Source organism: Pezoporus occidentalis, unplaced genomic scaffold (genome assembly GCF_034315485.1).
Source record: "Pezoporus occidentalis ecotype Australia unplaced genomic scaffold, CSIRO_AGI_Poc_V1 ctg5, whole genome shotgun sequence".
NCBI lineage: Eukaryota > Metazoa > Chordata > Aves > Psittaciformes > Psittacidae > Pezoporus > Pezoporus occidentalis.
Genome location: NW_026915835.1, coordinates 428184 through 452827, shown reverse-complemented (window position 1 = coordinate 452827; position 24644 = coordinate 428184). Strand labels below are relative to the sequence as shown.

Genomic DNA, 24644 nt, shown 5'->3' with positions numbered 1-24644 from the left:
TTACATTCTGTGATACAGGCCTAATGGTGATTGACAGCATCTGCTTATGAGTTACTGCTTGAAGATCTTCCAAAGGGTGAACTATGATCCTATTTGTCAGCATTTGCAGCAAATCATAGAGTTATAGAATTGTTTGGGTTGGCTCTTCAAAGGTCATCTAGTTCCAACTCCCCCTCAAAGAGCAGGGACATCTTCAACTAGATCAGGTTGCCCAGAACCACATCCAGCCTGGCCTTGAATGTCTCCAGGGATGGTGCATCCACCACCTCTCTGGTAAACCTGAGCCAGTGCTTTACCATCCTCGTTGTAAAGAATATTCTTACTCACATCCAGCCTGAATCTCTTCTCTTCCAGTTTAAAACCGTCTCCTCTCGTTCTATCACAACAGGTCCTGCTAAAAAGTCGGTCCCCATCTTTCAAACCGCTCAGGAGGGCAAATGAAGGAGACACCGACACCAGCCCCAGTCCCTCACCCTGCGTTAAGCCTCTAGGTGAGAAAAGCCCCCCGAAAAGAGCCAAGTTCTTCCCCACCGGGCCGACCCCGTCTCCGGCGCGGGCCGACCCCGTACCCGGGCGCCGGGGCGGGGCCTGTCTGACACGACAGCGCTGGCCCCGCCCCTCGCGCTGAAGATTGGCAAGGGGAGTAGGGAGCTTCGCAGCCCGTCCTTCTAACTGGTTTGTCCCTCCAGCCGACCTGTAGCGCTTTCTCCTGTTCCCCCTCCATCATGGAAGGAGCCGCGGCCTCCTCCGAGGGTCTGCGTTATGCCGAATACGCCAGAGTCCCTGCGGGTGCCGGCAAGGGACAAGCCGAGCTGGACCGAGGGCTGGTGAGTGCGGCGGGGGGGTTGGGAGAGGGGCAAACCATCCCGCGAGTGGCGGCTGAGGAGAGGGAAGGGCAGAGCAAGACCTCTGCCATTCCTCTTCCTTCTCGTCATGGCCCACCCCGCTGCCGGCAGAGACGGGGCGGAGGTCGCTCCTCCCTTTGATTTCCCCGCAGACCCAGGAGGCGGTTGGACACTTTCACCCTCCCCAGCGCTGCTTCTTAGCCGAGGGCCTTCACCCCCAACGAGTGTGAGCACCGGGGCTGCGGCGGGCAGGCGTTCCGAGCCCCCGGGGTGGGCAGGAAGGTCGGGGGTGGTGACCCCTTGCCTCGGGCGTGAGCACACAAGGCCTGAAGTTGTGTTCCCTTGCCGCAAAGGAATGATACCTGTGGTGTTTTCACATACTGTGCAAGTTTTATTATGGCTGGTTCAAGTGTTAATGGTTTTGTAGAGCTGTTTCAGAAAAATAATTCCCATCTGATCTTTTGTAGCATGGGAGAGGGTGAATGGGTCTGGAGTGAAAGGCAAAAATGCTTTCAAGGTTTCCTATGCGGTAGTGTGCTGTAGAGGGAAGGGTGCTGGAACTTTAACCCACTGCTCCTGTCTGGTCTTCTTTCAGCTAGTTCATGTGACAGCAAGTTCTCTTTGGAAGAGAATTGGGTATTTGTAAAATATGTGTGGAACACTGCTTAACGTGCTGAATGGTGAAGTCTTCACATTTTTAAAATGGCTTTAAAAATGAATTTGCCTTCATTGTGTGCCTGTTGTTGTCTCTAGAATACTTTACTTTTTAACACAATTTTTAAAATCATAGTTGTCTCTAAGTTGTTAATCCATTGTTACTACAGTCTAGGACTTCTTTTCCTCCAGGTCAGTCTTTCCATGTATTTAACAGCAACCTATGTAATCTGAAGAAGCTGACTCCCAAACTTATTATTGTCATATCCATGTACTCTCTCTCTGTGGAATGCTAGAGGGGAAGTTCCTGGTGAATTTTGTGGAGTCTTTGGGCCTTCTTACCTGTCTGGGGTAAAAACTGCATCTGGGATTTAATGTGGCTTTGTTGGTGTTTTTTGTCAGGTTCTTACTAAGGTCCAGAGACTCAGATTGGTCTTTAGAGACTAGAATCTGGATTGCTGCAGTTTTCTGTTGAAATATATTGTTTAGCCAGAAGTTTCAGTGGAGAATGCGGTGTTTTTTTCAGGCATATATACACTGTAAACTGTTAGCATACAGTTGGTAGTAGAAACTCTTTGTATAACATTAGATAGTGGAAGAAAGGACAGTATTTGTACTTAGTGCTTTCTCAGCTAAGGAATCCAGAAGGAGATCAAGTTGTGTGTAATAATATTCTAAAATTTAGCCAGGGAGAAATAGTAAGATCAACTGTAGTGCTGTGCATCTGTTCCTCCGGTGTTCCGAAGGGTTAAGAAGGCTGCCTTGCCACAGTAGAAGGAAAGAGTAGTAGGAGATAACAGCAGCATTCCTCTCTTGGAAGTAATAGAGCTGTGTTCAATACCATGCCCTGAATCTTGGTTGTGAGTTGTCCAGGATGTTAGCTGAAGACAATCACTTCTGCCTTTGTAGCTGTTTTACAAAAGCATTTCGAGTGATGAAAGAGAACAGTAGGAACACAGAGTGTTCACAAAGACAGGTCACTGTTAATACACACTCAAAAAGATTGGTTTGAATGCTGTATGGTAATGCTTTCGTTAGTGAATCTGTTGCTTTGGTACCATTTCCTGTGAAAAACTGTCAGAAACTGTAGGCATAGCTTTATATACAAAACAGAAAAGTTGCTATTAAAATAAATGACTCAAATTGACATGAGAATTGGGTGAATATGTAGAACAGCATCTAACTGAAATTACTTTTAGTTCACTGTTGAAAAACAAATTAAGTTTCAGAGGAAGGTAAGACAGGAAGGCAAACATTAAATTATGCAATCAAATCTGTTGCAGATAGTTTATAATATAGACCCACTTCAAAACGTATCTGGCTCCACATAGAGTTAACTAGGTGATTTGCTCTGAAATAGCCTTCCAATAAGCTGTACCTACTCTTATGCGGAATAGGAACCTTATTCTAGCTTCTGTACCGAACAATCATGGATTTCAAGTCAAGAATTTTTACATAAGGGAAAATGTAGTTTCAGAAATATCTTTTACACTTGGTTAGTAAAATTATGTATCCTGCTGCTTAGTGGAATACAGCACTTGGGGGGGGTGCGGAGGGGGGGAGTCAGTAAACCCATTCAAACTTTCTTAAAATGAAGGGTTTGGTTAAGCAATTTACACTTGTGTACTTATTTGAATGTAAGTACATACTTCCTAGTTTGTTGATCCATGATTAAGCATGGACTAATTACAAAATGCCATCCAGTCCATCAGAACAAGTTGTTATTTTCACTGTGCTTTTTATTCTGTTGCACTGTAGGTTCAGAGGCAAAAGACTGTGGAGCTTTTGCTGTGTGTCTAAAAGCTAGTTGTGAGAAGAGCAAAATATTTTTCATTTGACCAAGAAGGGTGTTTTCACTGCTTGTGGTAGAAGAGCTGGTGTGTAAAATCCAAATCCTGTGCAAGCAGGTATGTTTTAAAATTTCTGAAGGTTGTTCTTTTACTTAGTCAGATGTAAAAGTGTTGTGCTGAAATTTTAAAATTATGCATTTGCAATTCTCCTTTTGTTTATAAGTTTAACTTTTTTTCTGCTTCATAGAAGGAGAAGCTGCAGTGCTAAGAATTACAGAAGTCTTATTTTTGAGTATGGTTAAGTTAACAGAGCAGTGTGATTTAAGAATGCACAAAAAGAATATCTTACTCTTGCCTGTTTCTTCTCCTAAAAAATTTAGGCTACTGGAAAATTAGATATTAAAGGATTAGACCACAGATGTCTGTATGCTAACAGTATATGAAATATATGTTAATTAATATGCTTTATCCTCTTGTTTGCCAGATGCTTTGGTAAGTCAGCTCTTGCAGCTGCCTTTCTAACGTTTGTGTTTTCTTACACAGGTTTCTGAAAAGAATTTTTTTTTAAATCAGGTTTTGCAGATTTGGCAAAAGCTTATTTGTTTTCTGTAGCTAAGAGGGTTTGTTACTGAAAAGTGAACTGCATAGTAAAATTAAAATACTGAGATCAGCAGAATAACATAGGGTTGATGACTAACCTTTGGGAGCTGATTCATTGAATAAAGAAAGGTGCAGATGTTACTTTTTAATCTTTTATTTCTTTATTTTTCCCTCTTGGGTCTTAACAGAATACTTTCATTTAAAACTTGTATCTGAGAAATTTTGTAATGGCATTTTTTACAGTGGGGGGGAAAGCAGCTCTGTCATAATTGAAAGCCAGTAAGTATATTTATTTACTTATTTATGTATGTATATATATATTTAGTTTTTATGAGTCTGAAATAAGAGGTATTTTTAAACAGTGGGACCCAAAAATAGTTCTTGTAGTAGTTGTATTAGCATGCCATAAATGAACTGATCCCTTCCTCAGTGATAGTTACTTTTATTTAATATTGATGTGAAAAGAGTTTTGCACTTTATAGTCTACGTTTCAAAGCACCATTCTTCTCGACTTACTCTTCTAAATAATGAACTGAGTTAAGGGAGCATGGGAAACGAGTCAAGCTGGACTTAAAGGACTTTCTGGTTAGTACTTAATGTTGCCACTAATTTTAAGAGTGGCTGGGTCAGTAAGAGACAAACTGCAATCTTTCTTACCTTGATTGAAATTCAGTTTTTATGTCATGTATATAGTTTGAATGTTAATACTATAACATTGAGGGTGCTTTGGTGTGACAAGTTATCACTTCTTTGCTACTTTGTGGCAGGTAACTCTTCTCTAACCTGCTCATAATGCAAACAAGGTGAGGTACTGTCAACCAGTATTTCTTAGCTTTCTTGGTGGTTGTGCCTCTCTTCAAAATATGGACGGTCATTCATGCCTCTCTGGTTTTAACTTTCCATCACTTTTACCTAGTTTTCTGGCTTGTGATAAGCCTGTGATCCTACATCCTGCTCCTATTCTAGAGCTGTTGCCATGCTTTTTTTGCCCGCTGTTTTTCAGGCAGCCCTAGCTTTCCACTAACTGCTAGTACTTTCCACAGATTGAAATAATGCAGTCCAGTGGACATGGCTGACTCTGTAGAGACCCCTGAGGGCCTTTGATATTGTGTTCCCAGACTACTGTGCAAAAACACTTAAGCTATTTCTGCACTGAACTGACAGAGTCCAGGGTTATTTATTAGCCTGGTCTCAGTGCTTGGCCTTACCTGTGATAAAGTGTCTGCTGCTTGTGCCCAGTTGCAACCAGCATACCTTATTGCAGACTGCTAACTTAACCCACCTCTTTGGTGGCAAAGCAAGTATAACTTAAGTTGGACAAGTACAAGCTAGTGTTTTGTTTTCTGTTTGTTTTTTTTTTTGCCAGCGTGATCTGTTTAACACATTGAGCTCTTAATTGACTGTAACAACATAGATTCTCACTGTCACTCTGAACCAGTCAAGGAGTCTCTTCAATATAAATCCACAGTCACAAACCACAGAACAGAATAATAATAGAATTTCTGTAGGGTTATGATATTTTCAGGAATGATGTGGCTGATACTGGTTGTTTTCTAAACAGGAATTAGAGACTTTTAGAAGGTTGAATATTGAGAGCCTGGAAAAAAACGATTTGTGAGAAGAAATGATGAGTTTTAGTTTAGTGTGGAGATGAATGGTATGCTTCACTATTTTTTATCTTCTACCATTAAAGGTAACATATTTTTTCATGGTCTAAAGACAAGGGGAAATTTTGTGGAACTCAACAACAGACATAAAACTACTGTGTTATTTTTGCATTCAGAAAAGAGTGCTGGTATTGAGACTGAAGACTACACTGAAATGGAACAGTTAGATTACTGAAATGAGTAGATTTTTTAAGGCCAAAACTCCCCCAGTCTTAACTTTGGAGCTTCACTTTAAGTATGTTTAGTAAGTCTCTTCTATTCTATGAGAAACCTCTAGGCAATTGCAGCATTGTGTTATGTGAATTGCTAGAATAGCCCCAACTGGGTAAGCAGGAGGTAAGTACTTAGTTAAAATGCATAGGGTTCAGAAGCTAGATAGAGAGGAATGCATCCTCTTCTAGATGAGCTCAGAGCAGACTATCCCTCTCTCTGTTCTGAGCTCAGTGCTACAAGCAGCAATAACAACCACTTGCCTTTGCAGCCGAATCTGTAGGAGCTACTCGGCATGATGGCAGTGCCTACATCTTGTACAGCTGCCCTTTTGCTGGGAAAGTTGTTGACCTGTGTTCTAGACCATAGTTAAGACAGGTCTAGGAGGCTTTAAAACTGATACTTCCCAACTCTTTCCCCTACTCCCTCTCTGTGTTAGCAGTGCTTCTCTACCCTAGGTATCCTGTAACAAAATCTTAGGCTCTAAATACAATCATTTATTTGAGTGGTGCAGTGGTAAAAGCAGCTCAAGCTGGTTACCTCCAGAGAGGGCCCTCAAACAAAGAAATCCTCAAGCAGTTGTACCCTTACAATTTAAGTTTCCCACCCCTACAGTTTGGTACGATAATAATATTAGAGTTTGGAGTTGACTTGTTCTCAGTTAGGTCCCTTCACTGTCTTTAGGCAGGCTGTTTCTCTTCCTGAGTTTGCAGGTTCTGCTGACGAGGGGTAGTGTCCTTCCTTGTTTCCTTATCATACACTGGCTCTGGGGCTTCCTTTTACTTAAGTAGGTAAAAAGCTCAGCATATCTGTGGGAAAATTCACAGCTTGTGGCCTGAGGCTTCAGCACATCTAGCTACTAATGCTAAGTAAGTTACGCTAAGTGACTAATTTCCTTTATTTCTTTAACAGTCTAGAATTGAGATTGGGTACTATCAAAAGGCAGAATTTTAGCCCCAGGTGGCTTAGTAGCAAAGGCAACTTGGCTCCAAATCCAGATATTAGGGGACTGGTGTTGAAATTTGGACTTTTAAATCCTGCTGTCAGGCTTGTTGGTAGAAAAAGTGTAAACCAGTTATTGGAGAAATACAGAAGCAAGTCATGTTTAGAAGAGACGGTCTGGTGATAAAAGCATTTTCATTGTTATATTTTGAATTCAAGCTAAACAGGCAGAATTTGATTCCTTGTGTTTCCTGGGGGAAAGTTCAAGGCATTATTGAACTATTATATGATAAGGCAGTTAGTGCCACAGATGACTATTTAATCTGTTTTGGAGATTACATCTTGCCTTTTGGGAAGTGCAGAGATCCCCCCAACACTTGCAGTGCTCATTATCCTTCTTGATTTCTGCAGGTGTGTGAAAAGTCAGTACATTCTTCAGGGTTTACTACATAGCTTTCAGCAGCTTCTTGTTTGACATGGAGGTGATACTTATTGTCCTTGAGATGCTGACTTTCTTCAAGCACTGTGTATGTGACTGTTGTCTGCATCAGATGTTTTAAATCTTTTTTTCTTTTTTTTTTTTCTCCTTTCCTTTCTTTTTGTCCTTTTTTTTTTTTTTTTCTTCTGTGGTTTTGGTTCCAAAACCCCAGTTAGACTAAAAGTGAATCTATAAGGTAGAGTCCAGTGATTGATATGAAGTAATGAAAAGAGGTTTCTGGGCTTCATTTCTCTACTGGGGCTTCCACAAGTCAAAGCATGAACAATGGAAGATGCTAATGTATGTTTGTGGACATAGAGGTTAAGTTAATATTCCAATATCATTTTCAAGCAATATCATGATGAAATTCCCAGTGAGGGACTTTGCGAAACAATATATATTTTTTAAGCTCTTCATATTTGTGTAATAAACTGATAATTTTTGTGTTGAATCATTTGGCACGACTAATTTCAGGTGATCCTGAATAGTTGTTTGCCTTTTTTTTTTTTTATCAATACATAATGTGAACTGCTTTGTCAGTGTTTTACAGATTTGCTAATGGGTAGTTCCTGGCTAAACCTGATGTGCTGGCAGGGGCTAATGGAGCTGAACTCTAAAAATCTAATGTAGCCTGTGGAATACAGAACTTACTTTTATCTTTCTTGTAAATGTCAGACATCAGAAATACTTGCTGATAAAATAAAAGGTGCCTGTATTTCAAATTAGAATTTGCCTGTTATTCTGATTCCTGTTTCTCTGCTTTAGGCCAGAACAATGATAGCTGTTGGACTTGGTGTTGCAACTGTTGCATTTGCAGGTAAGCTAAATTACCAGCTGAGTGTGGAACTGTCACTTGTGAGCTGCTATTTCCAAAAGGTTAATGAAGCTTTTATAAATATAAAAGTTGGAAAAATAGACTGTTTGAGAGTGCTATGGAGAACTGTGTCCAGGTATAGTTCCCATCCCTCCAAAATCCTGGACATGCTTTCCAAAATTCTTTTTTGAAAAGTCACAGTTTGAAACTAATTTTATGGACAGCAGCTAAAAGGTTCCATCTGCTTTTTGCCTGCAAGATGTAATGTGAAAAGTTTACTTTGTTTATTTAATAACATATTGCAAGGTGGATGCTCTGTCGTATAGACTGCAGCAGGATCTTGTGATGTAAAGGTAACACCTAACAAATTCAAAAAGAGAAAAATAGAAGGTTTAGGTGGCTGCAGTGATTTATCACATTAAACTGTTCCCATAGTACATTGTTTGTTACCTGAACTCTTTGCATCGGGACTGTATGTTATGCTGAAAAATAGGTTCTAGTCTGAATACAGCTGTTGAGCTTAACATGAGTAATACTTTGGGTTACTTAGACTGGATGACTGTGGTCTGTTTTGGTTTTCAAATACACAAACCGATTTCCATAATTTTCAGTATATAAAAGCAGCCAAGGTCAGCTGTGTACAAACGCATACACCAAGAACTTATTCAAAAGATGAACAAGTTGCACCAAAATTCAGTGGCTGTTTTCTGGGTACAATGATTAGGGGAATGAAAGCCAAGATCTTCGGTAATGTATGCCTTTAAGCAGTTGGTTTATATATGTGTTTGTGTAGAAGCAAAAGAGGAATGCTTTTTAGAATTTCTGCTAGGTGAGCTGAAAAATTAATGGCAGCTAGCAGAGAAGTGGTGGCAGAAAGCATGAAGAAGGTGAGATCACAAGTAGATCACAAATAGATCACAACATTTCAGCAGTGATGCTCTAATAGTGGCTTTAGCTTCTGTGTTAACATAAACATGGGTTTAGATAGCTAAAATAACCTATGGTTATTTTAAGAATTTATTCTTAAAAATTTATGGTATTAAGAAAGCAAGGTGCTATCTGAATGAAACAGCCACATTTTTATACAAAGCTTTTCCATTGTGTATAACAATAAGTTACATTGCTAATGAACAGTTAATGAAAACAATAATTGGGAAGAGGGAATGTAGAGAGAAAATTCTCAAGTAACATGGCACAAATCTTGATTCTGAAATTGATAGACCTGCTTTGTACTTCTGAGAAAACAGTCTAATACAGTTTACTCTAGCCTTTCCTAGCTGTAGATATTCACTACCAGTGGGGAGTTGAATGGCTCTGAATCCCAGAAGGTCCTCTCTTTGTAGCAAAATAGAAAATGCAGTACTTACAAAATGTGTGATTAAGCATGCAACATCACAGCAAGAAGCATGTAGTACATAGATTTCTTTTCTTGAAGACATAACCTTTGAACAGTATTTAATAAATAATGTATATCCAAAGCTAATGTTTCATACTGCCCTTTTTCTTGAGGTTCACAAGGCATATCTCTTCATTTATTGTATTGAAATGCATTTAAATCTGTTTTGTGAGCAAACACAATGGATCTTTGCAATCCCTGACTAGTTTTTTAGATGAAGTATACTGAGCTTCTTCCCTTCCCAAAGAGTACAAAGATTGAAAAATGTAAACCATAGCAAGTTTACTGTGGGATGACTTCTGGGCAGGATCCAAAAATGGCTGTTGAGGGAACATCTTGAAAAGCAGTAAAGTGCAGTGGTGCTGTACTACAAATAAATGAGACAAAAAGATTAAAAAGGAAGGGATTTTATTTTATTTTATTTTATATTTTTTAGAAAACAAAATTCTTTCTGCTATACGCTGATGAACGTAAGTTGGAGACTTTTTTTCTCCTTTTAGTGAATGTTGGTTATAATTTCATTTAACTTCAATCTTTTTCAGGTCGTTATGCTTTCCAGCTTTGGAAGCCGTTGGAACAGGCAATTACAGAGACAGCAAAGAGGATTTCAACTTCCGTAAGTTTAGAGGTTACTTTATGCTGAATTAATGATTTTGTTTCAAGTATTTAGAGAGGAGACATTTTATGTTACATACAGCAAGTGCCACTTTGATTATCCTGTTTTCCAGGATAGGGGTGCTCTTTACTGTGCATGTTCTTGCATATTATCTGGCATGTTTTTAAATTCATGTGGATGAAGCTATATCAAAAGATGTTTGTGAGCTTGATAAACAGAATTTCCTGGTGATGCTCCATGTTTGAGAACTGTTTGCTAATAAGTGTGTGATAAATGGTTAAAGGCTGCTGTGAGAAAATAGCTAATTCCTAGAGATTACAAAGTGATGACAGGCAGTTTCATTTCAAGAAGCTAAAAATGTAAGAAGTTAGTCTTTTTTTCCTTTTTTTTTCTTTCCCAGGTACAGTGTTAAAATCAATAAGGCAAATTGATGAACTTCTAAGAAAGGTTGCCATAGAGATGGGCATAGAGATATTGTTTTCTTGTTCACATATAAGTTGTCTTTTTTAATTCCCTGTCTGATTTGAACTTTTGACCAGTTTTTTGCTCTTTGTTTTGCCCTGTATATTTAAAAATGTGATAATGAGGTAAAAAAAAAAATAAGAGATGGGGTGTTGTGAGAGGAGCATATGCATGGAATATTCAAGAGCATTTACTTTTTGCTTCAGTGGCTATGCTGTCCTCTGGTAAATAAATAAATGCGTTCAATTCCTGTTTGATTAAAGTAATTCCTAGTGAGGTAGATGTTTGATTGTAGAAGTATATTCCTTCAGAGTTCATACTCTGTGAGAGCTTTTCCACAGTGGAAGGAATACAATTCCTCTATGAGGGTGTTGAGGGAGTAGTTGTAGATTATTATTTCCTGAAAAATATATTAAAGGTAGGTGGTTAGTTTGTTTGTTTGTTTTTAAAGTAAACATTTGCATTGTACCTATTAACACGAGGCCAGTTGCAACATAGTCTGTCTACATTATATAGAGAGATGCTTGAGTCCAAATACATTTGCCATCTGTACTTTGTGTTCATGTGCTGAAGGTGCAGGCTTGATCAATGCAAGCTTCCTGGGGAGGGAGAAGACTAAACATGGGCTGTCCTCTGGGGATTAATCCACGCTTGTTCTTAATTGCAGTATGTATCAGCCAGAAATGGTGCTCCTCAATCAGTCTTTGCCCGCTGTCCCTCTGTTGCATTGCTGTTGTGAGGCCAACTGTTTTTTTTTTTTCTTTTCAAAGTAATTTTTTGAGAGATTCCCAAGTTGCCTGCCAGAACAGCAGAGAGGATTTTAGATACTCTGAATTAAATTGCTTTCACATGATATGGAAACAGTCTGACTTGCAGGCTTGCTAGAGGTAGCTTGCAGTAAGGACATGTGGTTTCAAAGTAGGGAGCGCTTCTATCTTCACCCTCCCACCCCAGCAGTTTTACTTCAGCATTTCTTCTATACATTTGTAGATACAGGCTAGAGAATCTAAATTCAGACATCTTCATGTAAGAAAGCAGGCAGTGACTCTTTAACACATTGAAATATGACATGCTACTGCACAGAGAGGTGTCTGTTCCTAGGAAATTGTACCCCCCAGTACTGGTATACTGGCTGAGCCAAGCTCATTACACGCCTATCTCATTTTTACCGCAGTGACTTTGAGAGTCTTGCAGAATTCATGAACAACCATAAAGAGCAGGCCAGGTGCTTTTGCATTCACAGTATTCCTAGTCCCTGGAGCTGCATCCTCTGTCTGCCTTCACATCCTGCCTTACAGCCCAGAACGTGTGTTGATTTCCAGTAGAGTATCTCTTGTCTGCTATTCTATTCTGAACTTGAAAATACAAGTTTACAGTGCAAGATGAGATTGACTGAATAAAGTGAAAGCTGTCTCTTCCTGGTTGTCATTAACTGTATGTATTTGTCAGTTTTACATTTGTGAAGGTAATAGTATTTTCTTCTACAATCATAGTGCAAAGTTAAGACCCTTGTATAATTCTTAGCCAAGGTTATTTGTTCTTTACTACTCTACAGCTACTACTTTTTTGAATTTTTTTCTACCTTTTTTCCTCCCCTTAACAATCAGTTATTTCCTATTTATAACTTTTTCTCTAAAAAAGTAAAAACATTACGTACAAAGATCCCATGTAAGTGCTTACTGTGAAAACTTCTTGCGTTAGCTGCCTTATGTGATTTTGTTTGGGGAATTTGAAGCTGCTGAATATGATCTGTGAATTAGCACTTTCATCACGTTTCTTTACAGCATATTGCCCTCTAAACTCTACTGACAAAGGAAATCGAGCATCTACCTATGCTTACTGGATAAAGCGTCTGATGTGACGTTTAGTGTCTATGCTTAGTGTTACTTTGCTGGTTTTCTGTGGTGTTTGGAGGTGCCTAACTTAGTCATTGTGGTAATTTTCAGTTGTTACTCTAGCTTTCTAGAATCAAACCCTGTCCTTCATCACAACTTTCTTTTGAGAGGCTGTGAAGCAGCTGCCTATTTAAAAGCTGGCTTGTTCTCTCTGTAAGCCACTACTCCTCCTCACCCCATTCTCATCTTCCATTTGCAATAGAAATCACAGTTCATGTTGGTTGCAGTCACCATGCAAGGTAATCCAAATGCTGTTTATCCTTTCTTCTTGCTCACTAAGAAATTACTAAGGTAAGGTCAAGTTGAGCAATTATGAAGCCATCATTTAAAATGCCTGCTTGTTGTATTTTGAGTATTTTACACTTTGTATTTACTTACCTAAATAAATAATTTGTACATTCAGCAACTGCACTCATCTTTTATTCAGAAATAGTAAGTAAAAGCAACTAAAAGTGTTACGTTTTGTTCTGAATTTCTACCTCTAATTTATGGCAGTTAAATATATATTCTAAATATGAAATGTAAATGCTACTGTGATTTAGTCCCTAATTTTTCTACTATCTCCTTTTCAATGGAGGAAGATATAAGAGGAAACATTGTCAGTTCCCGTCTATGTCAAATCATAATGCTTGTTTCGAGAGAAATATTATTTTTTTTTCTTTCTAGTTTTAGCCTAATTGTGTTGCTGGTATCACAAATGCCAGTGACATTGTTCTGTTTCTGTGTGTAATGACAAGAGCCTGTTGCCAATAGAAGGTGTGTAGCAGTAAGCAGTCATTTAGCTTTTCTTCCTCAGACCTTAATGCTGTTAATTAGAATGTTAGTATTTCCTTAAAATATGAAATTAAAAAAGTATTTCAAAAGCATTCATTACATTTCTTTGTTGAATCAGTGATATTGTATGTTGAGAGATAGAAGATACTGAAGGTAGAACCAGCAGTTCTAGGCAAAAATACACAAACCCCACAGTCCTGAAAATTCTGTGTTCCAGAAGAAAAGGGTATCTTCTATAGTACGTTAGAGGTTTTTTTGCACTGTTTCCCTTGTTGGATCCGATTCTGCTCGAACTCATAGAATTCTGAATTGAGAGGAAAAGGTAACAATCATCTCCCTTGTCCTTCATTGAAAATAAAGTTTTGAGAGAATAATGCAATTGCAGTTTGTTTCATATATTTTATTTTCTAACTGAAGTTAAGAATGCTAAAGTTGATCTTGGCAAATTGTAGATTATATTTTAATGCAGCTTTAATAGTTTGTTACTGTAGTTTGATGGGGTTTGGTTGGGGTTGTTTTGGTTGTTGTTTTTTTTTTGTGTGTGTTTGGTTGTTTGTTTGCTTTTTCCCAATGTTTGTTACTTTTCCAATAGAGGACTGTATTGGTAGTGGAACAAAGCAAAGGTTTTGGAAAAATTTACCACTTCATGGGCTGTGATAGATGGTCTGAATTACAGAATTTTGCATCTCTTGCTTGGCATGGAAACAGAGGTTATTCTTTCCCTGCACTATGCCAGGAAAAGTGTCTTGAAGATGTCAGTCCAAATGGATTCTTAGCTGACTGCTTTTGTGAAAATTGGCAAGAGTGAATAGTTATTTGCAGAGCAAGTCCAGCTGTTTTGTGTCATGTCTCGCCATGTCCATGTCCCCCCTACCCACAGCATTTGCTTAGAAAGCAGAGCTTGCTTTATATAAGTACCTGAACAGTAACAACATGCAAAGAAATTAAAAAAATTAAATTATAGCCCCTGACCTCAAATAGTATGAAGAAATAGAGCTTATTTCAATGATTTTTCCAGCACAGAATTTGTTTGCAATAGCTGGGGTTAATAAATAATCAAGTGTCTAGAACTGCCTGCTCATTGAGGACTTCTTGTAACAGAAAAATACCTTGAGTATTGTTTCATTTCATTGCAGCCATTACTCAGAATTTACAACTGGGAGAGCAGGGGAGAAAAGCTTTAATTTCAGTAGCATGCAAAAGTTGTTTCATTAGGGAACTAGAAATTTGCTGAGATGTTTCCTAAAATGAAGACTCGCTTTCTTCCCTTTATTCTAAGCAACAGGAAAAATGGCTTTTGTATCTAATTTCCTTTTGCTTTAAATTCTGTTCAGGAGCAAGACCTTAATTTAAGAATTGATTATTCTTGCTACATGCTTCACGTCTGAGAAGAAAATGCTTTTTCGTGATGACCGATACAATGAACTGGTTTTGCTGATGTGCCAAAGGACACAGACAGCAGAATTTCCTTTTTCTTTTTTTTTTTTTTTCATTCCTCTTGGATGTGAGCTGCATCAAGGCTCCCCAGAGTTAGAACAGTGTCAAGGAGGTAGGCTTTAAAAACACAAAGTATTTCTGAATGTAAGCCTATAGCCACCTCTCCCTATTTTCTTATTTTGAATAGTGTTTTAGATGAAATCTACCAAGAGCAGAGATGAGCTTTGTTAGGGATAATTCAAGTACTGGTCTTTACATGGATACTGAACCAGTATCCTTGTGTATAAGAGTTGTATGCCAGAGGTGACAGGCAAAGAATAATTAACCCTTCCAGAAATCCATCTGCACCTAAGCTGCTCTGGGAGAAGTCCTGGAAAATCTTTCAGAAGCCATTAAAGTGTGTTTTTTTCTCTCCTGGCTGTAGTAACTGTTCAGTATCACTGCAAATTTCTGTGCAGTTCAGCCTCCTCAAGGGTGTTACCTGGTGACCATTAAATTATTAGCATCGTTTCCTCTTGGAGGATTGGAGAAGCCCTGTGTATTCCTTCAGAGTTATATACTCTAACCTGTAAAGTCAATGTGCGCTAACTATTGCAGACCTCCGTTGTGTTACGCTGTAGCTATAGAAGTGGTTTCTCAACAGGCTTTTGTTGTAGGTGTGACACATCCGCAGTTACTTCAGCTTTGATACCTATAGTGTTATAGTAGCGCTTATTTTGTGTAAGGTTTGGGGTGGGAAGAAGGAAGATGAAATTGTTTTCTAATCATAGCAGCACAACAGAAAATCTGTGTGTGTGCTCTATATGACTTCATGGTAGCAACAGGTGAAGTATTTCTGGACCATGCTTTTGGTGAATGTTGCTTCAAGCTTAATGAGAGGCTTTGCTTCATATTATAGACAAAGCCCTTTAAATGCTTTAATGCTTTTGAAATTATGTAAAAAAGAGTTTGAGTAAACATAAGGCAAAATTCTCGCTGAACATGAATGACTGTATTGGGTGAGAAAGGTGTTTAATAAGGGCCAGGCACATTTTTACTTGTGGGTAAAAGGAACACTTAAAAATAATCTTAGCTCTTGGGCCAGACTTCCCTTTGATAGCAACAAAGGAAGCTTATTTTTCCCCAGTTGATAGGTTTTGCACTGAGGAAAAAACCTCCAGTCTGTTGAGTGATTTCTGTGTGCCAGTTCCAAAAGGCAGGCTGGCTTGGAGCTACATCTGCTGCCTCTGGGATTTGTGCAGCCTAAGACTATTGTTTTTGTAGCAATGGTCTAGTTCTTAGTTCTACTTATAGAAACCTTTACACTGAAGACATCACATGTAACTATCAGTGGGGGTTCAGTATCTTTTACATTTTAAATTAAAAAAAAAATTGGCAAATATACTTCTAAACCATTCCCTCTAACATTTACATACTGAAATTTACTCTTACCTCCATCTCCTCCTTTTTAATGTTCTTTTCTGTCCCCTTCTTAAAACAGGGGCTAAAGTATCACATGCCAATGAGTTTAGAAAAAAACCCTCTCTCCAGATCCTCTATCAAACTGTCATCAGTCAGCGGTGTCCAGGGAAGGGTGTAAAGGCAAAAGTTGGTTAGGATTTCTCCATGTTCTCTGACACTTTCCACTGTTCTCCAGCTTTCCTGAAATAGATGTTGTAACTTTATGCTAAGCCTTTTTGCTTTTACTTTTTTTTCTTTTTTCTCTTTTTGCTTTTTGTATATTTTTCAGCGTTCCTTCAAAGAACTCACGATAGATATTTTTTTGAAGTAACATTCTTTCCCATGAAAAGTTATCTGTTCTTATTCTTTTATTGATTTTACCTACTTTGTAGAAATATCTGGACTTCAGAGTGGTTGTCCATAATTCCTTGGATGCCAAAGTATTTTGACTTTTGTAATTTTCTACTGCAGTGGTACCAAAGCTGTTCCAAATAAGTTTCCCCCTTTCCCTTTCTTGCCCTCTCCAAGACATACACTGTACCACTCTGTGCCAGTTTGTACTCTGATTCTGGACCCTTTTGCTGAGAGGCAGGATTTTTAACGGTTGTATCTATTAATATCCCTTATTAGCAGTAGAAGATTGTAAAAACACAGATAGTTATTTTTAAGTTGTTTTTTCATATGTGTTAACACTCAGGAGAAATCCTTTCAGATTACCTGGTTTGTAGTCATTCCATGCCTTTAAAATAAATTATAGATGAATGCAATTTTCTGAATGAGGTTATATAAATATGATTTAGGTCCTGGCACCTTGTACATGAAGCTAATTATTGGTTATTTTCCCTTTCTTCTTTTTAGAGTCTTTCATCATACTATAAAGGAGGATTTGAACAGAAAATGAGTAGGCGAGAAGCTAGTCTTATTTTAGGTGTAAGGTAGGTGTGTTGCTTTAAGATGTTTTTGTCTGGTATGTATTGAATTGCATGTTGTGAGAATGTGCAATGCTCTTGCCAAAATTTTAACTTTTTTAAAAAGACATCTAGTGGCTTATAAAACATTCTAATATTCTGCTTAAGCTAAAAAGCAAACAATAAAATGCTCATAAAACATGCAACTTGTGTTTGGCTTGAAGGCATGGTGACATATTGCATTGGAGAATTAGTGCTCTAGAAGTAATCAGAATAGCACATACTGTGCTAATTAGTGTAATCACGTGGCCTGGTCTCCAAAAAAACCTGTGAGACAAGGAATAGTGAAGATTATATTAATGAATGAGAATAAATCAATTTTGCTTGTTTTTTTCATAAGTCAGTAACATTTTTTTTCTTTCTCCACTCTGATTTGTTTGGATTTAAAAGGTTGAGACATATTGCAAACAAACAAAAAAAAAACCCAAACAAAACAACCCACCAAAAACCCCAACTTGGAGAGACTTGTCATTTAAAGTAGGTATGGTAAATAATTTCCATTTTATGTGGAAATAATTTCTGAGTAGTCAATGAATTTTTCAGTGGATTTTTAAAAAACATTTGGGTGGCAAATGGTACCACATGTCTTGGTGTTTCTGTAAAGCAGGTGGTGTGGTGGGTTTGAGGACTTTCCAGATGAGGGAGCAGATCTAACCTTAGGTAGTAGATTTCTCCTTTATGGTCTAGATCAGTGAGTTCTGAATAAAAAAATAAAAAAAAAAAAGGATGGTTTTAATTATCCCTGGAAGAAATTATTTCAGATGGAGAAAACTGGGACTTAAAATCCTGTTCAGTGTGTTATTTGTGTTTACTTCTAACATAATGGAAATTATATACATTTAGCGTTCGCTTTAGAAAATAAATTGCATCTATTTGAAATATTTCATGCTTGCACAATGAAGAAGAGATTTATGGGAATGCTCTTCAGAAATATTTCATTTGGCCTTTAAGTTCGATAATGTATTAATGCTTCCACTTTGTAAGGGCACATTCAATGATACTTCACAGTAGCACATGGCAGCTTATTAAAGCGTGTTTACAGTGGCAATGCATAGCCTGAACAGTGCTCATGGATGTGTCTGAAGTTTCGTCACAACCGAAATCAGTCCCCTTTTAGTTTTAATAGCTTGAGTCTTCACCAGGAGCACTGATGCTTCTTGTTGTGTTTAGACTGAGTCTTGCATGTGTTAAGACTTAATCAGATTTGAGGAAAGTTCTTCTTAATATTTAAAGGTTTGAGCTTTGAAATGTGTAGAAGCCCAGCTAACATTTTTATAGGAAATTTTGACATTGTTTAAACACACTTTTCTAGACCAGATTTAACTCACTGCTTACTGTATGATATATATATTATATACCCCCCAAAAAAGGGGGGTATATAAGTGTTATGGAAAATGCCAGGGTATGCACAAACTGCATCTGTTCAGGCCCTGATCTTATTGTAACACTTGTCCTCTGTGTCACCACTTCCAAATCATACTAAATTTTGAGGTAAAGACTTTCTTCAGTATTTCAAGTGCTGAGTATGTGTGGGTAGTATAAATGCTAAATACAAGCCATGGTAAAGGTGAGCATTTGATGGTAGCTTTTAGATTTTCAACATACCGGCCCATTACACGTTCCTTCCCGTAGATGCTGAGGAGGCTGTTGTGAGGTCCCCCAGCAGCCCTCTCTTGTCCAGGCTGAACAAGCCCTGCTCCCTCGACCTCTCCTCGAAGGGTGAGTGCTCCTGCCCCCAACTATTGTGGTGGCCTTTGCTTGGACCTGCTGTGGTTGGCCAGTGTCTTTCCTGTAGAGAGGCCCCAAACCTGGAGACAGCAGCTAGATGTGTCTGGCTAAATAGAGAACAGCTGTTGCTGTTGACCTAGTGACCATGTGCCCCTTCACACAGCTCAGGAGGTCATTGTCCTTCTCTGCAGCCAGGGTAAGCTGCTGAGGCTTTTTGTTTTGCTGTGTTTCCAACAGAGCTAGTCCCCAGCCTGTAGCACTGAAAAGGGCTCTTCCTTCCCAGACACTGGGCTCTGCATCTGTCCTTGTTGAAGGGTTCCTGTAATCCTGTTCTGGCAGCCTGTCCAGGTCCTCCTGAATGTCAGCCATGCTCTCCAAGTATTGATAATTCCCACCAAGGTGATGGACTTCTCAGCCAGTTAGTGATGTTGGAAGGCGCCATGATTTGGCTGGTTGGTGAGACTCAGGTTGTCAGGCTGTACCAGTTCAACAAAAATGTGATTTTTCAAATTAAAGGGGTTTTTGATAGTGATGAAGAATCTTTAGAAACCAGTCTGACTGGGATAAACAATATCTCAGAAACTAAACAAATTTGATTTAAACTACCTAATTTTGTAGTTGAAGCAGAGCTGCATGTTTTTCCGTGGTATGCAACTGCAACATTTCCGCAGTTACTCTTTGGCCATCTGAGTTTCTAAATGTGGTATATTGACTTTCCTTTTTATTGCTAAACAACAGCTTTAAAAATCAAAATATAGGTAATTGTTATTTTTATCTGTCCAATAACAGAAAGTTTCATTCTGGTATTTATATAGTTCAAGGCCTTCCACCCTCTGTTTAAATCTTACTTTCTGGGTTACTTTCTGTTCCATTGAAGTACTCTTTTCTTATGCAGTTCTGTGAACTATTTTTGCAACATACCCTAATTTCCCTGTGATGGAATAATAATTAAAGGTTGTTTACCTCAGGAATTTAGTTAGGCTGATACCTCGCATTCAGACTGTACCTACAAAAAGATTAATTAATTGATTTCATCACTGATTAAGAAGTCACCTGAAGTGGAAAACACAGCTTCATTTCTTCATGCTAACAAATTATGAAAAACTAAACCATTCAAACTGTCTTTTTGCATATGATAGCCATACTGTGTTGGCCTACTGCATCCGTAAGTGATTATTTGTCTGGTAAGATACATATTTCGTTTAAGCCAAGTACATATTTTATGTATCTGTTATTGAAGAAAACAACATCCTGTAGCACTTGTAAATCAGCATGTCCTTGAATATAACACACTGAACAGCTTTGCAAAAATAACATACAGCTTTGGTTTGGGTTTGGGTTTTTTGTTTTTGTTTTTTTTTTCCCAGTCTCCTGCAGAAAGAAGAATTATTTCTAGTGGCTATAAAAATATTTACAGTAGAACAAAATGTGCTAATACTAAAGATTTGTTGTTTTGTCTCTGATCGTAAAAATATTTATTTTCTACAAGGAAAAAAAAGTGTTTTCTGTGTTTAATGATGAGAATAATAAACTAAATACACCCTAGAGCTGTTGGACTTTTCCCTTTTTTAAAATCATTTATTTTAAATAATTTTCTTAAAAAACCTGAAAGATACTTGTGTGTCAAGTACGCAGGCTTTTGAAAAAATGTCCTTCCTAGTGTGTCTTACATGCCTTTGTTTACTTTAGAGGTGCAGTTTTATGTTTTGTCCACAAGATGGTGAAAATCTCAAGTTTTAATTATTTTTCAGCCAGTATAAACTGTTAATTTATAGCCTGAGCTCAGTGACATTTATGGTAAGCACTTCAATTTATTTTTGCAGTCCATCTGCTGACAAGGCCAAAATCAGAACAGCCCATAGAAGAATCATGATTTTGAATCATCCTGATAAAGGTAAATAATGATTACTTTTCTTAACCAGGGTTGGGGAGGAAGAAGCTTAAACGAGATCCTTTAAGTTTATTGAGTGTGTAAATAACCACTGAGTGCAAATGTATCTTGTTTATTTATAGACTTGAGCTTCTGTGTGTCTACTTGCAGATAAACTAGGCTTTATGAACCACAGTTTTACCCATTTTTCTCTAATGTTGTTTTCTATACTTCAGTTAAAACTATGAGCTCAGGGACCAGTCTTCCACACTTAAAAAAAAAAAAATTAAAAATATGAAAAAATTAGTTATAACATTTTTGTATTAAACTGACATTCCTGTTTTGAACTGAGAGGGACCAGTCACACATATGAAATTAACTTTCTGGGAGCAAATGTTCTGCAGTCACTAAGTACATCATTGATGAATTTCAGACTTCCTGGAATTCACTTGGAAGAAATGTAAAGCTGGGCAATGTTGCCTTAGTGGCCAGTTTTTTAATGTAAATTTATCTTACGGAAAGGCTATTATTATAACTTTAACTACACTACAGCTGGTTGAGAAAGAAAGCCCATATGTTCATTGCTGTTTCTACTTTAAAATAACAGATGGTGAAGAATTGCAATGTATTTCAGAAGTCAAAAGGGGAAATTGGAGGGTTTTTATATCTTCTTGACAGAATTACAGGGCTCCTTGCCAGCACCCTGTTTTAAGAAAATGAAAAAAATAACTGGCCATGGAAAGGTTTTAGGTGTTGCTTTTCTTTTATGTCTTCACCCCTCACTTTAATTCTAAAGTTGTCTTGCTTATTCAATTCCATGCTTTCATTTTTTACACCTTTTATAATGCATAAACTGCACAGCTGTAGAAATCTTCTGCTGCATTTGTAATGTATTATGATGGTCAAAGGCCTCTTAACCATCAGGGTACCAATTAGGTCAAAATTTTTTATAATAAACTTCTAAGCTTATTGTAGCAGTACTTAGAGATGTGAGCCAGCACTGTGAATCTCTCTGTGGAATGTTGAGCAGACCTAAAGAGGCAGTTCCTGTTACGAAGATCATACATTTTAATGACCTGGTCTTACAGCTGTAATGCACCTGCAGTTGGGCACAGTGTAGGTCTGGATGGATGCAGTGAGCCCTCCTGTGTGCTATTAAGTTGGAGCATTTTCTCAGTAGGGACACCATTTGAAGGAATTTGTGCCTCTTTGCTGGCCCTGCAGCTCTTCTGGCATGGTCATAGAAAAAAAGCTTGTGTAATGTCTTCAGCTGCAGAGAGAGAGGGCCTGAAGTCATCTTGAACATGTGGCATCACAGAGAGACTTCTTTGCTTATGTATATCTTGATTTCTTCTGGCTGTGGGTAGCACAGATGTGCTTTTAAAAATAATATTTGACATTAGAAAGCTATTTTAAATTACTGTTTAAATTACCAGCTGGAGTTGACAGAAGAAAGGGCAATAATTACAGATTTTAAAAGTTACATATGTTATGAAATCAAAAATGTTAGAGAGAGTTACTAGAGATAAATAAGAAATATATAGAAGTTTGCATTAAAACTTTCCCCAGTGAGCAGTACTAAAATGGTTGCTTATTAACCTTTACAGTTCAGTTTTAAAGAGTTTTAATTGATAAATTGTATGTTAATTTGTCAGTTAGTAATTTTGTGAAAGAGTATTTGCTCACGGAAAAAGAGTGAGAGAGAAGCCTTTTGGACTTGCCCTAATTATAAACAAACACTTAGGCAATCATGAGATTGAATTTTCTCTCATTGGAGGGCTACAAAATTAATATGGCACTTAAGGATGTAAATGTAGTGAAAACACTTCCAGCAGATTTGAATTTACTTTAAGATCCTGCACTCTAGACATGTAGAAAATCAGTGCACATTTGGAAATTACTTGGGATACATTGTTTATTGCAGTTTTTAGTCTTTACTGTTTGATCCTCCTGGCTACTCTTTGAATGAAGCAATACCTGATGTAGTAAATCCTATTCCTGTATAAAAGTCCAGTTGTTTTTTAAAAAAATAATAAATAAATTTTCCAGTAACCAGTTTTCTACCCTTCCCCTGCCCTGCCTTGCTTTCTTCCAATGTGTCTTCCATTAGGACTACATTCAAACAAAACCAAAACATGAACAAGAGAACTCTATCACCTTTTCCAGTTGTTTTATTACACCATGATACGACTTTATAATGATTTGGATTCCTGCAGGAATGTCCTAAAGAAGCCTTTAAGCCAGACTTACATTTTGGTTTGGTTTTTTTTTGTGTGTCTACAACTACTTCTGTGTATTTCTTCTATCATTATCTTTTCTGATTAATAGAATGAATGAAATGATGAATGAAAAAATGTGATTGAATAGATGCCTTGGAAAATGCTATTCAGTGCACAATTTTGTTAGAATCACATTTTCATGTAAATATACAGGTGTCTTATAGTAAATGGTAAGTTATTGAGACAGAACTTGTCAGGTTGGCTTCAGTGACTGTAGGCAGATGGTTGGCACTCAAGGGGAGAGTGAAAAAAATCCCAAACACAAAAAGACCACTGAACTGTAATCAGATTGTTAGATGGAGCATGAAGCAATGACAGTGTTCAGGGCTAGAAGTTAGAAGGCGTACGATGTTTAAATAGCTTTAATGTGATGGTTTCTGGCTGGTGATTTTGGGTATCTAGCACACAAGAGGCTTGGGAGATGTACGCAAGTGCACACATGTAATGATTCTTTGTCAAAATTACTTATAAAATTTTACCTCTTAGTTTTTTGGGGTGAGTGGAAATAATAGCTGTTAGCTCTAGCTAAATGTTCAAGACAGCTGACCTTGCATACATTTGCAACAGCATTGCACTGCGAGTCTAAATCACAGTGATGTAAAGTGACTTCAGATCTCGAGTCTTCTCTCTGAGATAAATTGTTCAGTGTAACTCTTTAGTGACTTCAGTTTTGGTTACATTTCTCATATTTATCAATTGGTTTGCTTCATATCAATGTCATTTTTAAAGCAGTTGTATGGAAAGGGTCAATTTAGGAAGGAAGAGCTAATAAAAGTGAGTAATAAAGAGGTGTTGCAAGTGAAGAGTTTGGTACTTAATACTGATGTGTAAATGGTATTACTGTCACCTTTTTCTTCTCAGGTGGATCACCTTATTTAGCAACAAAAATAAATGAAGCAAAAGACTTGTTGGAATCCAGTGCCAAAAACTGAAATCCACAGCCTTGGGTCGTAGGAGATTCAGCAGATACATTGTGCAACAGCTTCATTTCTGCTTGCTCGGCACAGTTTCCTAATGCTGCATTGATTTTTCCTATTTATTTTCATAATTAAAATTTAAGATTATTTAAAAGAAAACTGAAATATTTTATAGTTGTGTAAAGTTATATACAGTTATGCTCCTGTGAGGAGCAGGCAGTTGGATTTGATGATCCTTATGAGTCCCTTCCAACCCAAGATATTCTGTGATTCTGTGTTTCAATTTTAGTGTATTTTTACTGAATAATGATCCATTACAAGCTCTGAAAATATTCTCTTACTGTCAGTGTTTTTCTTCAGAAGTAGTATCTTCTTTCATTAAACTTTTGGAATTCTTTAAGATCTAAGAAATAGTCTTAAATACAGGGATTTTTCTTCATTGAGGAAGACTTGACTATTGCCAGAAATTCTGTGACAATGTTTTGGGTCACAGTAACTATGGCAGACTTGATGGCAAGTTTTCAGCGTCACCTTACACTTGAATCTCATTCCCTGGTCAAATAGCAGGGTTTATTTGTGAGTGCAGTTTGAGAGGTACAACTTTGAATAAAATTACTAGCAATACTACAGATGGCATTTTCCATTGGCTGTATATATGGGGTTTGAAGATACGGAGAAAGAATCTTGGTTTTGGTTAACGTTTTGCATACTATAAGATCTCTGAAATTGTCAAAGAATTATTTGGACATGCTTTTACTTTGTGTCACAGAACACATTTACTCTGTAGCAGCTGGGGTGGTGCAGGGGTTTTCGTGATGGTGGAACTGAAGAAGGTAGGTCCATGTAGTATGGAGTTCAGATG

The 24644-nt window shown here is 37.7% G+C and overlaps 2 protein-coding genes across 3 annotated transcripts in view; both read left to right on the top strand.

The window, feature by feature from the left end:
- The window catches only part of DGKH (diacylglycerol kinase eta), a 544322-nt gene extending 531510 nt beyond the window's left edge, over nt 1-12812 (top strand). The window contains exon 32 of the mRNA XM_062636834.1: nt 12803-12812. The gene's annotated coding sequence lies outside the window, so the exon portion shown is untranslated. The remainder of the gene's footprint in view (nt 1-12802) is intronic.
- DNAJC15 (DnaJ heat shock protein family (Hsp40) member C15) lies at nt 632-24114 on the top strand. Of its 2 annotated transcripts, XM_062636833.1 has the most exons (7): nt 675-827; nt 3258-3406; nt 7952-8003; nt 9939-10012; nt 16879-16955; nt 20540-20610; nt 23727-24114. In XM_062636833.1, exons 3-7 carry the CDS (start codon nt 7961-7963, stop codon nt 23795-23797), a joined length of 336 nt encoding a protein of 111 aa, XP_062492817.1. In that variant the 5' UTR covers nt 675-827; nt 3258-3406; nt 7952-7960; the 3' UTR covers nt 23798-24114. The 2 variants fall into 2 exon arrangements, with proteins under 2 accessions (XP_062492816.1, XP_062492817.1); XM_062636832.1 differs by lacking the exon at nt 3258-3406 and having other exon boundaries at nt 632-827.
- The last annotated feature ends 530 nt before the right edge of the window (nt 24115-24644 follow it).

Excerpts from the sequence above, each read along its gene's own strand:
- DNAJC15 (XM_062636832.1), top strand. The coding sequence starts at position 726 with ATGGAAGGAGCCGCGGCCTCCTCCGAGGGTCTGCGTTATGCCGAATAC. Across the intron at positions 8,004-9,938 it reads TGCAACTGTTGCATTTGCAG|GTCGTTATGCTTTCCAGCTT; the intron begins GTAAGCTAAATT and ends AATCTTTTTCAG. Across the intron at positions 16,956-20,539 it reads AGTCTTATTTTAGGTGTAAG|TCCATCTGCTGACAAGGCCA; the intron begins GTAGGTGTGTTG and ends TTATTTTTGCAG.